At 46.4% G+C, this 13,771-nt stretch overlaps 1 protein-coding gene across 1 annotated transcript in view; it reads left to right on the top strand.

Annotated features, from left to right (window-relative positions):
- The window catches only part of LOC119395564 (microsomal glutathione S-transferase 3), a 111,685-nt gene that overhangs the window by 15,116 nt on the left and 82,798 nt on the right, over window positions 1-13,771 (top strand). The window contains exons 2-3 of the mRNA XM_037662538.2: window positions 7,747-7,881; window positions 9,413-9,477. Of these exons, the coding sequence (XP_037518466.1) occupies window positions 7,750-7,881; window positions 9,413-9,477 (197 nt within the window). The 5' untranslated portion in view covers window positions 7,747-7,749. The remainder of the gene's footprint in view (window positions 1-7,746; window positions 7,882-9,412; window positions 9,478-13,771) is intronic.

The following is a 13,771-nucleotide window of genomic DNA, read 5'->3' as shown; positions in this document are numbered from 1 at the left end:
CAAAAGCATAGCATCCAGGCATTCTTCGCTGCCTTGACAGGCTTGCGATTAAGCGTCAGAACGATACCAGATGTCGTAATGTAATCACCCTCCAAAGCGCCATGCGTCGGCGGCTGGGAGACCCTAGCGAGGCGAGCAAGCTGGACCATTTATGTGGTGAAGAGAAAAGGAATGCAGTAATTTTCCCGTTCTAGTGGCTTAGGTAGATCTAGAGTTACTGTATATACTGCCTACAGGAGCTGCGGTAGCATATACAGGGATAGATCATTGCACTCATCTTTCCGCTGATTGCGGGCTTCGAAATAGCACGCGGTTATGCATGCATCCGTGGCGTGTGAAAGTAAAGATCGCAATATTTTAAAAAGATATGTCAGTGAATGTGCGTGTATAGCGTCCAAGCGTTCGTCCACGCAATAAATTGCGACCACAAAACATTATAAACAACCAATGTGCAGTAAAAGAGCATTACTCGGGCCGCTCGCGCGACCAGTATTTTTGTTTTCTTTGCGAAGCACCGCTCACGCACATGTCCATGCCTTGTTTATTTTGAAGAAACTACGACACACGCGACTGTGGAGGGTGTAGAGATAATTGTGGCTAAAGAAATAAGCCGAGGAAAGCAGCACAGCGTGCACAGGTGGCGCAGAAACAACGTGGTGTCGATATCTGACTGAGTGTTTATGACGCAGTGTATAAAATCGCAGTGGGAAGTACAACTGAGATGTATTGCTGTGCTAGGTTATCCTAGAAGTTTTACAGTCGCACCTCCTCTGCAACGAACACTTTTCTTGAACGCCTGCCTCAGTTCGAAAGAGCAGAACAGCAGTTCAGCTTTGCGAAGCGATGTGCTTTTTGCAGCTGCCGTCCGGATGAGTTTTTAAGCGCGCAGAGCTCCGATATCGAGTTCTTGGCGATTTGTGGCAGCACAGTGAGGTCCGCTGACCGTTCGGCACTAGGTGATGAAAGCAACAGCCGCATTTTATTGGTCCGAAAGTTCGCCAATGACTGCGGTTCAGCCTGTCCGTGGCCTCTCCTTGTGGAGACGCTAGCAGACGGTTCCGCTAGAGTGACCTAGAATAGGGGGAGTGTCCAAAGCGCCGGCTCCCGCGTGGGCCTTTTGCGGTGAACTCCCGCGCCGCGCCGCTGCTGTGCCGGACCCGTGGGCTTTCCGCGCTCGGGAAGCGCGCGGAAAGCGAGGGGCGTCTGCTACGCGCTGTAGTTTTTTGCGTCGCGGTTCCGCACAGGGCACTTGAAGTCTACTTAACTTTTATAATGCGGTGCGGAATGGAGCTTATCCATCTTTAAGCATTGTGTTAGTGCTGGGGCAACAAGAGAATGCAAAAAATCATGTGTCAAGCGGCATCAGCGTGGCCTAGTTCCGGTCACAGAGTTCGAGAACGTTGGTGCGTGTGTAAAAACGCGCAAAACGGACACGCAAAAGCAAAGAACGAAAAAAAAAAAACTTATTCGCACGAGTAATCGGGATGTAGCATCGCGCATGCACGAATTAAGAGTAATAAAACAAAGTAGATTGCACGCGCAGTCAGCTGAAATACTTGCACGCAGTGACCGCTTCACACTACGAGCTTTTTACTCATGGTCGCCACTGGTCTGCTAGCCATACGCACACCGCTTTATTCGACAATTCATTAGCCTCCACTAGCTCTTTATTGTGGACGGAGCACACCGGGAAGACGCAAGGGAAACAAAAAAAAAAAAGAGTAGAGACGGCCATACGACCGCAATACTGTTGGCTTACGTATTTTTGCTTCTGAGGTAGCGTACAACAATGGCTCACCGTGCGCAAACATTTGAAAGAAAAGCAATGCCAGGTAAACTAACCTTGTTCCACAAGTTTTTGCATAAAAGGCTTAATATAGAAAATGCGCTTTACAAATATCCATATATCATGAAACAAAGTTACAAATGCGCCCATTCTTGCTGTACAAGCTGCCTGAACCGAAAGTACGGTAAGAAATTGACAAAAAGAAGTGTAATATCTCAATCACTTCAGAAAATTGTTCAAATGCAGAGATCCCTTATGTACCTAGCCTGAAAAAATGCGACATGCGATAATATATATATATATATATATATATATATATATATATATATATGCACTGGATCGCTGAAAGTTAGTATGGAACGTTGGCGCGCGATGCATGCATTGCTTCAAGCCTTCACCATACGAAATGAAAACAGTTTCAAACAACTCATTCTCAACTCCAGATGTTTTCACGGTTCTCGGAGGTTAGCGTTCGCCCGGTTCAGAGACTTTACAAAAAGATGTGGACGAGTAGTTACATAAAATACAATTGTTTCCGCGGCAGTTGAGTGCGCGCCAACAGCGCACCCGACCGCAATTTCCCGCTTTTTCCTGATGACCCAGTATAGCGCGTCCACGACAATTTCGTGCTGAAGCTCCGGAGTACTTAAAGAGCGAGTCTGCTCATCTCTCAAATAAATATAAAGAGAGGACCAGACGGGTAAAGCAAGCCTCTTTTGTCTCGCAGACGCGTGCAATCAGCTGCTCTGAACTGAGAATAACGTTTGTTTTCGGGCGATCGCTCGTAACATGAAGGTGAGGCATACACGATGTTGCACTGTTATCGTTTCATTTTCTTTGGTTTGTCTTTTTTTAAAGGCTAAAGCCTTAGATTCCTCATCAAACACGAAAATTGACCGTCGGCATCCCGCGTAGCCAACACGAGTGATGCACAAAATCATCACGCGATGACGTCGACAGAACTTGTGTCGTCACTATGACGTCATTCAACGTGACGTCATATGATGACTCCACCATGTGACATGGTCGCTTTGCATTGCCTCCGTGATGGGGGAGATCACGGAGGGAGGATCAACGCATCGACTGACGAAAAAATTACACCATTTCCCGCTAAAGGGGACCATGAGGCGATGCGAAGCCGGAGCACTTGCACGATCGCGTTCCGTTGGCGTTCTTTGGGCATGCTACCGACCTCACGTCGTGGAACGCGAAGAGGAACGTTACGCGCGTCTTGTCTTCCCTCTAGCCTGGCCGTTAATTTTCACAGGGCGAACGGGGAACGCAGTTGGCAGGCGTGCGAGAGGGGGGCAGCGTAGGAGAGGAGAGAGAGGGGGAGGGGACGCGCATGCGCTGGTGCTCATCGCGGCGTTGCGCAGGAGAGAATTTCGGCATGTCTAGCCCGCGTTTCAGAGGAAGAGTGGAGAGGAGGAGGGGAGAGGGGGAAGGGAGAGGGAAAGTGAAGGGGGATGGGAGAGTGAAAGTGGAAAGGGAGAGAGGGGGAGTGGAGAGGGTATGCGCAGTAATGGTGGTCACGCCGCACACCACCACCGGATTGAACTCCGCCATAAGATACTTCGCATCTAAAAGATGGTTTTCGCTTTCGAGTCATTTCAGGCGAATGCATAAGGGACCATGTTTTTTTTTTTTTTCATGTAATTTTTTCGCATACATTTTAGCTATGCGGTCAGTTCTTCAAAATGTATGGGTAAGTCTTACATGTTGACATTGATTTGGTGACCACCACGTTTTTTATAACCTGACGGAAACAAATCGTCAGACCACACATCCTCAGAATGTTTTCTGGCTACAGAAAGCGGGTTTGCGCGCCACACAATATATTATTACGCAAACGGCAAGCATGTCAGGTTAGTGATGCCATGACCTATTGGTCGTGTTGGGCATATGTACATTTGTGCCCCTCCGTGCCAATTTTCGTGTATACTAAGTGAATGAGACGCGAGTTACGCAAGTAATTTTTTACTTTTGGTACCGCGGCCACGCCAACTGACATATTCGACTTCGCATGAAATGGCTTGAAACAGCAGAGTGCCGGAGGCAGCCTTGTAAAACAAATCAAATGCACGAAATAAAAGATAGGATATGAAGGGTGCAATCGCGTTAGCATGCATGAGCTACTAGTTACTACGTCCATATGGTCTGCGTTCTCCTGGTTATCTCCAGTTTATTTATTCTCTCCTGCAGCAAGTTCACGTTCGTCATTCCACACGAAAGTAAGTTAAGCGCCTTTTCTCACGATGAAGTGCGCGCAGGATGCGTTCCTCAAACAGCCGCGGAAGTGTGGACCAATGCGGTGACAAACCAGCTGAAAGGATACATACAAAATTCCCGTTTCACAACACACAAACAAATGCGTTCTCTGTGTGGTGAGTCGCTGCAGTATTATCTTGCAGTGACGCAGTATTAAATATTGCCCAAATTTCCGCAATCTTAGCTAATAGCGGCCAAAATGTCACGTGCGTAGCAGACGCTCGCCGCTTTGACGTGGCTTCCGCCGCGGAGAAAGCCCACGGGTCCGGCACGGCGGCGCCGCAGCGCGGAAGGTCACCGCAAAAGGCCCTCGCTCCTCCCATGTATTCGCGCGGCGCTTTGGACACTCCCCCTATTCTAGGTCACTCTAGTTCCGCGATGGCGCCTAACAAAAAATGGCCGACACGCCCGTTGTTGCCGGAGCACCAAGCATTATGAATATCCCCTATTAGACCAGCAAATTGAAGGGAAGTTACCTGGTAGCGTAAAAATAATATTCCGTTTCGTTGACGATTATTTGGTTCTTGGCAGCTGTTTTAAAGGGCCCGTAAACAGGCTGCGACTTTTTTTTTACACCCCCCAAACAAGCTCGCTGATTCGTACAGTAGACTGCGGCGATCACGTTTTCCGAATATTACAGTGCTGCGCGCCGCGCAGACCCTACATTTCGAAAAACAGTTCCCGCGCTTCTTTCCTACGCCTCACCAATCCTCCTCGTACGCGCAGTGACGCAAACTCGGCGATTGGCGAGTTGACGTAGCACTGAGCTCGTCGATTGGTCTAAGCCAGGTCTCAACAAACAGTAGTCGAGTTAACGTCAATTCCTGTTCCCACCCACCGCTACGAAACTGCGCCTTCTTTCTTGGCCCTGCGGTGATGCGGTTTCGGCCACGCAGAACGCAGTTGTCATGCGTATGTTCCCCGCACTGCATGGCACCTGCACGCAGTTTGCCTTCGACATGAGCAACACGTGGAGGAAGCGTTGTTCAGTTGTTGCCTGCAAATCGAGCGGAGAAAGGGGGAATCTCCGGTAGCTCGGACGGGTCGCCCTTGCGGCAAGCGGGGTTCTCAACGCTTTTCTCTCGCACCCCTTCGTCCTCTTGGAAAGCAAGGACACAGTCCTGCTGCATTGTGAATTGTCACAAAGGTTCAAAAATACTGAAAAGCCGAAAATTGCCCGTCAAGTTGCGGAGCACGTGCGACAGTGTAAACAATAAACAACCAGGAGGTGCAGCAAGCGGAAGTACATTGCGACTGATCCCGCTCGCCGGTGGCGTAAATTGCTGACGTCGTGTCACGTTGCCGAAGTGGGTGGAGTCACGACGACGGGCTACGCCTTCCCCTCCCTGTGGAGGAGAAGGGTGGCGAGGCCGCACGAAAACTTGAAACCAGCTGAAACGGATGTTCTAACCCCGTTAACTTCCTTACTATAGCACGTATTCCCAAAATTATTGCGGCAGCATGTTCATGTAGCAAAAGTGCGCATATTTCCCTTCATTACAATTTTTGGACCTTGGGGTTGTTTACTGGCCCTTTAAAGATACAGTTCTATCTTGGTTCAAGAACCATGGTGATGGCTTGAATTTTACACGTGAACTGCCTACGGGTAACAAACTGCAGTTTTTATACTTGACCTCATCTTTTGATTTTGATCACACGTGTTACATGTATGCACCAAGATTTGAAAAACCTATTTTGAGTTACAGATTTTCCCATACAAAACGGTTAAGAACAGCATTGCTTTTTCCTGTTTTAGGTCTGCACTGTCGAAGGCATGCTGTCACTTGATGAGGCAGAGTCTTAAAGGCCAGGTTGCTCAATTGACGCAAGCAGGTTTCCTGTCCTCGTCATTGCTTGCAACTTGCGAGAAAGCAGTCAAATATTTTAAATCACCAACTGCATCGAAGAAAGATTGTGAACCACAGAAGATGCGCTGTCATCCCATATGTCTGTTGTATAGACAACAAAGGAAAGAAGCGGAATGAATGTGAAGTTAATCATCGGGAGGCGTTAGTTGCATGCGGCAAGGGTGTTGTCTATCACATCCCCTTGTCTTGCGGAAAATGCTATATCGGGCAAACCGGGAGGTGTGTGAACAATCGTCTAATGGATCACAGGGCTTCGCTGAAAGCTCAGCCTTCATCAAATTTGTGCTTGCATTGCAAAGTTTGCAAATGTCACCCGTTGTTGCAGGAAACAAAGGTGTTGTCAAGGCATAAAGATAGGACAGCGCGAGAAGTGGCTGAGGCATTCTACATCCACAAGTATGGCAGCATGTGCGTTGCAAGGCCTTCGCTTACGTTACACAAACTAGAGATAGACTATCTAACCGCCAACCTCTAATCGTTCACGTGGTTTTTCTTGTTACTTATATTTTTGTGCTTCCTTCAATAAACTTCCAGTTGCTAGTCTGCGCTTGTGCGAGTGTCTCACTTGTCCCTGTTTATTTTGCGCAGGTTTTCGTAGTAAAGAAGTGTGATGTTCTTTTCTTATTTCTAAATGTAAAGTGAACCTAGTTGGAAAAACTTTTTTCATCTATTTCCTATGTTGTTACCCGGGTTATACAAATTGTGTGGTTTGTAAAGAGGTAGTGTAGTTCATACCTGGCAATAATCTGTTAAAAAAAAGCTTTCTCCAAAGGCTCTTTGAATGTTATGTGTATTCTAAGCCGATTAAAATATGTGCTTGTTCCTCCAAGTTGCTACAAATTTGTTTTTTCAAGCTCCAAAAGCGACATAATAAATGCCGCTAACTGCTCCCAAACAAAGTTCTCCTGCTCCTAAATTGAAATGTTGCTGCTCCCAAAACTGCTCCCAAATCGATTTCAGCCGTCTCACCCCTACCCTGGGGATAGAATAGGAGAGGTGGCCAAATGACCCCGGCAATAGAATAAGAGAGGTGCTGCCACCCTGTGCTTTGTGCAGGGTGGCAGCTGGAGTACTCTCAGCATAGAGTTACTGTATATACTACCTAAGCTAGCGTATACAGTGGCGGTACCAGTAGCATGTACAGGGGCAGTATATGCTAGGTAGCACATACCAGTGTTGGTGCCAGAGGGGCGATCGCCCACCTCCTCGGCTACCATTGCCCTAAAAGGGGGAAGGAGAATCTTGTTTACAAGCTGGGCTTGCTGCATAAGCTCTGTTCACGTAGCGCAAAAATTTTGACAGAGGACAAGAGAAGGGACGAAGGCGAGCGCTGACTTTCAACCAAGTTTATTTCGGAAAGCGTACAAGTAGTCTTCAATAACAGTGAATAGTTAACGTCTCTTAAAACGGACTTTTCGCGTGGGTTTCCGCTTGTAGCGTCATGTCGGACGCATCATGTATTTCTTGTTTATTTTATTGTTTTTGCTTTTTTTATTTTCCTGGATACAGATTGGTTCTGAGAACTATAAGCTATTAAACAGATCGTGTAGCATGTGACGCCAGCTTGCAAAAAAAGTGTTCCACACTCGCTGCCATGTCCGAAAGTGGCGCTAACACTCCAGGTTTAAATGCACAGATATAATTGATAGTGGATATAATTGATAATGACCGCCACCGTAGCTCATTTGGTAGAGTTGCAGGTTCGGTCCTTTCGTCCATTTTACTTTCTTCGCATTTATATTCCAATTACTACGAATAATGTCCCCTATACTTTCGTTGGCTTTCATTGAGGTTGTGCCCTTCTCCTTCCTTTCTGGTTGACAGGCCATGGCTGCTGCGTATAGCTTGGTGATGCCAAAGGAGTACGGCTACGTAATACTTGTTGGGGTGGGCTCTGCCATCGTCAACATGTGGCTCGCTTTCCGTGTTGGAAGGGCACGAAAGCAGTTCGACGTCAAGGTGAGCCACTCTTTGTCGAGCGGTGACATTATTGTCGGGTAATGTTTTTACCAATGTTCTCTTGCCAGCAATAACTTATTACGATCAGTGTTTGCAATGCTGAAATGGAACACTCCAGAAAAAAAAAAAAAACGCAGGATGAAGTCTCACATTCACAAACAAAACCGAAGTGGCCGATCAGCATGCTCCGAGAATACACTTTGTGTTTACGCTAATGCCCCAGAATGCAGAGTAACAGTGCAGTTACTATGTTGCCTTTGTGAGTGCGGTGAACCTGAAGCACTTGCAAGAATTAATGCAGGAGACCCTTTTGCCGATGCCAGCCATAGCAAAGGTGCAGCAACCTTTAGGCATGGTAACGAGACAGTTAAATTTCTTCCAGATGGCACCTTGTAACTTCCAGTGATAAACCAAGATTTGCGATGGGGCCCTGAGGGTCCCCTTAATATAACCAAGGGCCTAAGACGGTGCGAAGTGCATTGCCTCCTGGCAGAGTTACAGTGGGCTTCCAACCAAAAGTGAGCATGTGGTGAAGTACAGGGCCAAGCCACGGTAAAGCTATACGAACTCTTTCAATTTGCATTAGAACTGGAAAGTGAGCTAATTGGTATGAAGTTAGTGCAGCACTCATGTGGCTGAGAAGAAAGATTAAGAAACGCGCAGCCTGTGCTCTTTCTCAATCTTTGTCCTCGTCCTTGTGACCATCTGACGATCTTCCAATTCGTCGCGAATCTCAAGCAGTTTTTCTGATAGTAGGGACATGTTCACAAATCACCCTAAAAGCAGTCCTAACCTCAACCCTGAAAGAAAGTAACAATAGAAAGCACTTCTGAACTTTTCTGGCATTGGTCTAATTGCTTGCAGAACGCTTGTGTCTCTTTTGTCACAATACACTGGTGTTATGCTGCAAAGCGTACAGCTGTAAATCGGACGCAGCACATTTTGTCCCTTGATTACGCAGGTGTGCATGTAGCATTTAATTACGAGTACCAGTATGATAGGCGACTCCTAAAAACCTTACTGGCAGTCATTTAGAGCTGTTCGTGACGTTACTGTAACCCCGAAAAACAATTAGACGTATACCCGTTTTCTTTTAGCATGAATTTAGCCTGTGATTCAATTCAGAGGCATGCTTTAAGCCAATGTTTCATAAGACGAGGCAAGAAACTCCACAGGTTAGTTCAAAAGGAGTTTTGTGAAAACGCCAGCCTTTGTTTGCCATTTGGAGCTTCCAAAGACCAGGCTGCCTCTTATGAATGCAGCACACGTAGCGAAAGTGCTGCTGCACTTCAGTACTGCACTGTGCTCGCCATCATTGCCATGTCGTAGAAGAATGGATGAGTCTGGGCAATGGCTGGCCAGCAGTGACGTGCTTGTTAGATCTTCATGATGAATCACGTCTGCAGTGAAAGAGGAAGTAGTTTGGATTGTGACGCAGGTGCCACTAGTGCTCAAATTTAGATTTTGCCTCCCTCCTATCCTTCATTGCAGCTGGTGCATAATTTGTCATTGAGCTTCTTATGCCATGCAGTACCCGACCATGTACTCAGACACCAACGTTGTCTTCAACTGTGTCCAGAGATCCCACCAGAACTTGTAAGCACTCATTTTCTCCAGTATAATAATGTTACCTTTATGTTCAACATTCAAATAATGTTAAAGCTGAACATAAGGGTAACGTGAACGTGAGTAATGTAATTTATTTTAATGTTCTTCTAACATTATTAAAAATGTTTTGATAATGTTCTCTTCAACATGAAATAAACATTCACAAAATGTTCTTACAATGTATGTATAACATTAAGCTAAATTCTAAAATGATGCTACACATGCCACCCTTGTAACGTTGGTGGAACATTGACGCGTTGTCGCAAATTATGCGCATGCAGCACTGAAGACAGGCGCAATTTCACAAGTCCGTTAAACTGAAAAGACTAACTGTAAATCATAGCTGCAGCATGTGTTCAATTTGCAGTACATTCCCAAGTACATTATTGATGGAACGTACACCCTGTGTTGATGGCTTACAGAGTATATGTATGAACTGACATGGTATGATATTAACAGGTTGTCTAAGTAGAATGTGCATGTTTCTTCTTCATATTGTGTCTGCTCTGTTAATGTGGTTCCATTTTTTAACTGTATTCAAAGTTGAACCCACTCCTGCATGGGCCCAAGGAGGGCCTCGAGTATTGTAAATACACTCAAACCTCGATACAACGATCATGGATATAACGAATTATAGGTTATAACGAATAAATGAAGAATGGTCTTGTAATAGATACAGTGTTAAGAAGAAGCGTTTATAACGAATTTTCGGATATAACAGTTATTTCCGTGTCAGATGTGACTGTTATAATGAGGTGTGAGTGTAAAACTGATGCAGACTGATTCACAGTGCTCTCCTCTCAGCAGTTTAAAACAATCAGTGTACTGTGCAGCTATTATGAAGTATCAGCTCAACTGCATGTGTTTATTGCACATATTATCACAGCAACAACTATATTAACCCATTGAGGGTCGATTTTTTTTCGAGAAATGTGTTCCAAAAATGCGTATTTTAATGCTCACTGAAATTCTTCAGAGGAATGTTATTTCAGAAAAAAATGGTCTAAAATCTTTTTGGGTGACCGCAAAATGACAATAAGATCACTTTGGTTCCTGTGTACGCACGGTTTATTCCTGAGAAACAGCAAGGTAAATTCTGGAACAGAAAAACCTATATGGCTGTTAAAAAATTATGCGTTGAGATAAATGTCTGTTTAGTTCAGAGGTGAAAAAATTAGTGCGTGAAGTGGCATTAAGTGGAAACACAGGGGGAGAAAAGCCACTTTTGATTCAGTCACCATTGTCTCGTCACACACGCTTTCGAGATATTGCTCACTCATCAACATCTGAGTCTTAACTTGTATGTAACTCCTCATATGACGGGCTGACGTTTACGAAATCAGATTCTGTAATCGCCGCTAGCATCACTTGCCGCAGAGAAATGCAAACTGCGCGGGTGAGCGCACTGAAGAAAACTGTGTAGTTGTGAGTGCGTCTGGGAAGTGAAAACAAGTATGAAACCTATAACAATCCTTTGTCTTATCGCCAGCGAGAAGGAAGAGGTTTTTTTGAGTGACCGAAGCAGGAAATGCAACTACAGCGGCATCATTTGTGTCAGTCGGTGCCTGCACGGAAACAGGCGTAATCACACCCCGGGGAGCAATAAACGAAAGAGTAACAAAATGGTCATGCTTCGAGAGATTCTAAACCGGAAAGCCATCAGTTTTGCAGCCGCAACAAGCGGGAACCCGCTGAAGAACGAAACCGAAACTAGCTGGTGCACTGCTGCAGTAAAGCATAAAAAAAAATACCCGGAGAGATGTCGGCGCAAGACAAAAATCCCACATAGTATGTCCGCATGGTGGCATCGCGTGCCAAGCAAGAGAAATGATTGAAAACATACAGGCATGACGTGTTTGACCGTCTTGTGGCTGTTAGCGGATGACGTACCTGTGCATCCTGTACCCTCAAAGGCTCGAAATGTTTTCACAATGACTGTCTTTCTTTCAGGCTCGGAGATGAGCTTGTTTTGAATTGCGGGCCCTGCTGTGGTCACCCTTCAGTGCACAGATGATCTCGGTTGCACATTTGTCTGTGGGGACAAAGGAAAAATGTTATGTGGGAACGACGATAAGCCAACAAAAATTTTGCTTTTGTAGCTTTCGAAGGTGCTCTTGATATAGGATGCGCCCCTCTGTGCATGCAACAAGCCAGACCCTAGAGTTGCTTTGCAAAGTACCTGTTCGCAGCAGCTGTTGTTATACCTGATGTGGATCACAGCAGACACTGCGTTGCGGTACTGCTACTGCCTCCCTTGGATGCTATCGCTTCCTGCCAACTTGCAGCTGTCGAGCTTCAGAGAGCTTTTGACCCCTCTGGCCAGAGGCAGATACGTACCCTTTATTGTAACCAAAAATCTCTGCGATTCTGATCATGAGCCCGCTCTGATTATTTTCCATTTTCGCCTTGAACTTGCATTGTGTACACTTGGCATCATCTTCTGCCTTCTCGTCTGCACAAACCCCCATTTTTCAACCTACCCCACACACTGAACACTTTACGGTCTTTTTGACCATGGCTAGATCCATTCACCAGTGTCCACAAGTTAGAGAATTGTCACACCAGAAAACCACGAGACACGGCGTACTACGTAGACTGCCCTGAGCCAAAATGTTCCACAAACCTCTATGAATACGCTACACTTCAAAACACGTGCACACGTGTGGTCGGTCTACGTGCACACCTCAACCGCATGGTGGAAGGGTAAAAAAATACAAAAAATCCGAACGATTGACACAAAAAACGACACAAAGTAATATAAGGTTTACGTGAGTGGCTTATGTACTCATATAGCTACTGATAGAGCCCAGCTCAAGTCATGCAAAAACACTTATCTGTCGCTGTCGTACTGCAGCCCTTGAAAAACACGTCCTTCCCCTAGCGCTCCTCCAATGTGCAGGAGGAGCGCTGAGCAGCTGGCCTGCTCAGTGCAGGCCAGCTGCTCAGATTGGTCAAAATCGCAGGCATCATCTTGTGACCAAGAAACAAACTAATAAATGCTTGCAACGACGCCAGCGCTACGTGTGGCGTTCAGAAGCTTGCGAGGAGTGCACGCAGGGGTGGCGCTGCGGCGATCTGGTGTTTTGTATTGCTGCTCCCAGATGTCGCGACAACTTGCAGGCTCCCGCAGAATCGGGGATGTCCACGTTTGGGATCTGCAGTTTAACAACTGCTGTGATTGAAGAACTCTGATTTCCTCAACCTCTACTCCTCCTTCAACTTCTGTGGAAGTCCATCTGATGTGGCAGACAAGGGCCCTTCGAGTTCCTTATCTGCCCCATAGACATCAACGTATAAGAACATCTGAAATTTTGGACTTTCTGCCCAAACTTGAGGTCCGAAACTACAATAATTAAAGCCCCCACCTCTTTCGCATCTATCATCTCGTAGGTTTGAGTCAGCATTTTCGTGAGCTGATCCGTTTGCGGCCATAGCAGAGTCCGAAAGGCAGCTTTGCTGCAATGCCAAGGTGTGATGGAGTAAGCATATTGAAGATCTGAAGGGGCCACTGTCACAGCGTAGTGCGGTGATGTCTTTACAGATAAGCACTGGAAATGCACAGAGGCGTGATGGCGGCAGGCGGCAAACGTGCCAGTACTGCTTAGTCGCCAGCAATCCTTATGATACACATCTTCAGCTAACTCCTCAGTAGTGCATGTGGCCTAGCGCAGTGGTATGCATATAGGCCCAGTGCGCTTCAGCTTTGACTGAACAAGTGGCACCGCCCGCGGCGTGGCGCGCTGCTAATAAGTTGTGGCTAAGAGCGGGTGCGTACGGGCGGAACCACAGCAGCCCGAAAGGACGAAGCTAATTCGTGGTCAAACAGGAGTGTAACTACGCTGTTGTTACGTGTATGGCTGTCACAACAGCTACAGAAATACGGCTGGTAAGCTGCCAAAATTAACATTAAATGGATTTGTATGGAAGGAGGCGGATGAGAACGAGCGATCAGAGCGTTTGATCAGGGCGGTGTGACGTGTGAGATAAACAGACGCTCTTCATTTTTTTAATGCTTTCCTTGCTATTACTGCGCATATTTGCTCATTGTGTTCATAAACTCTGCCTTCTTTTAGCCCCAATGGAGGTCATCGGCAGCTTGTGAAGCACCGAAACCGCATGTGCAGTGCCCACTTCTTGGGCAATGATAAGAGCCCTGCACTCTGCCTATACGTTCCGACACTTTTTCCTGCATGCAATGGGAAAGGCGACAGCGTGACCCTGACAAAGCGTTGAAGATTGCCAGAGCCAGGCGCATGGTAGGTCCATCACTAGTTCTCTGCCC

This window comes from Rhipicephalus sanguineus, chromosome 6 (assembly GCF_013339695.2).
Source record: "Rhipicephalus sanguineus isolate Rsan-2018 chromosome 6, BIME_Rsan_1.4, whole genome shotgun sequence".
Lineage (NCBI taxonomy): Eukaryota > Metazoa > Arthropoda > Arachnida > Ixodida > Ixodidae > Rhipicephalus > Rhipicephalus sanguineus.
The sequence above is the reverse complement of the archived record's forward strand: the minus strand, read 5'-3'. Positions and strand labels throughout refer to the sequence as shown.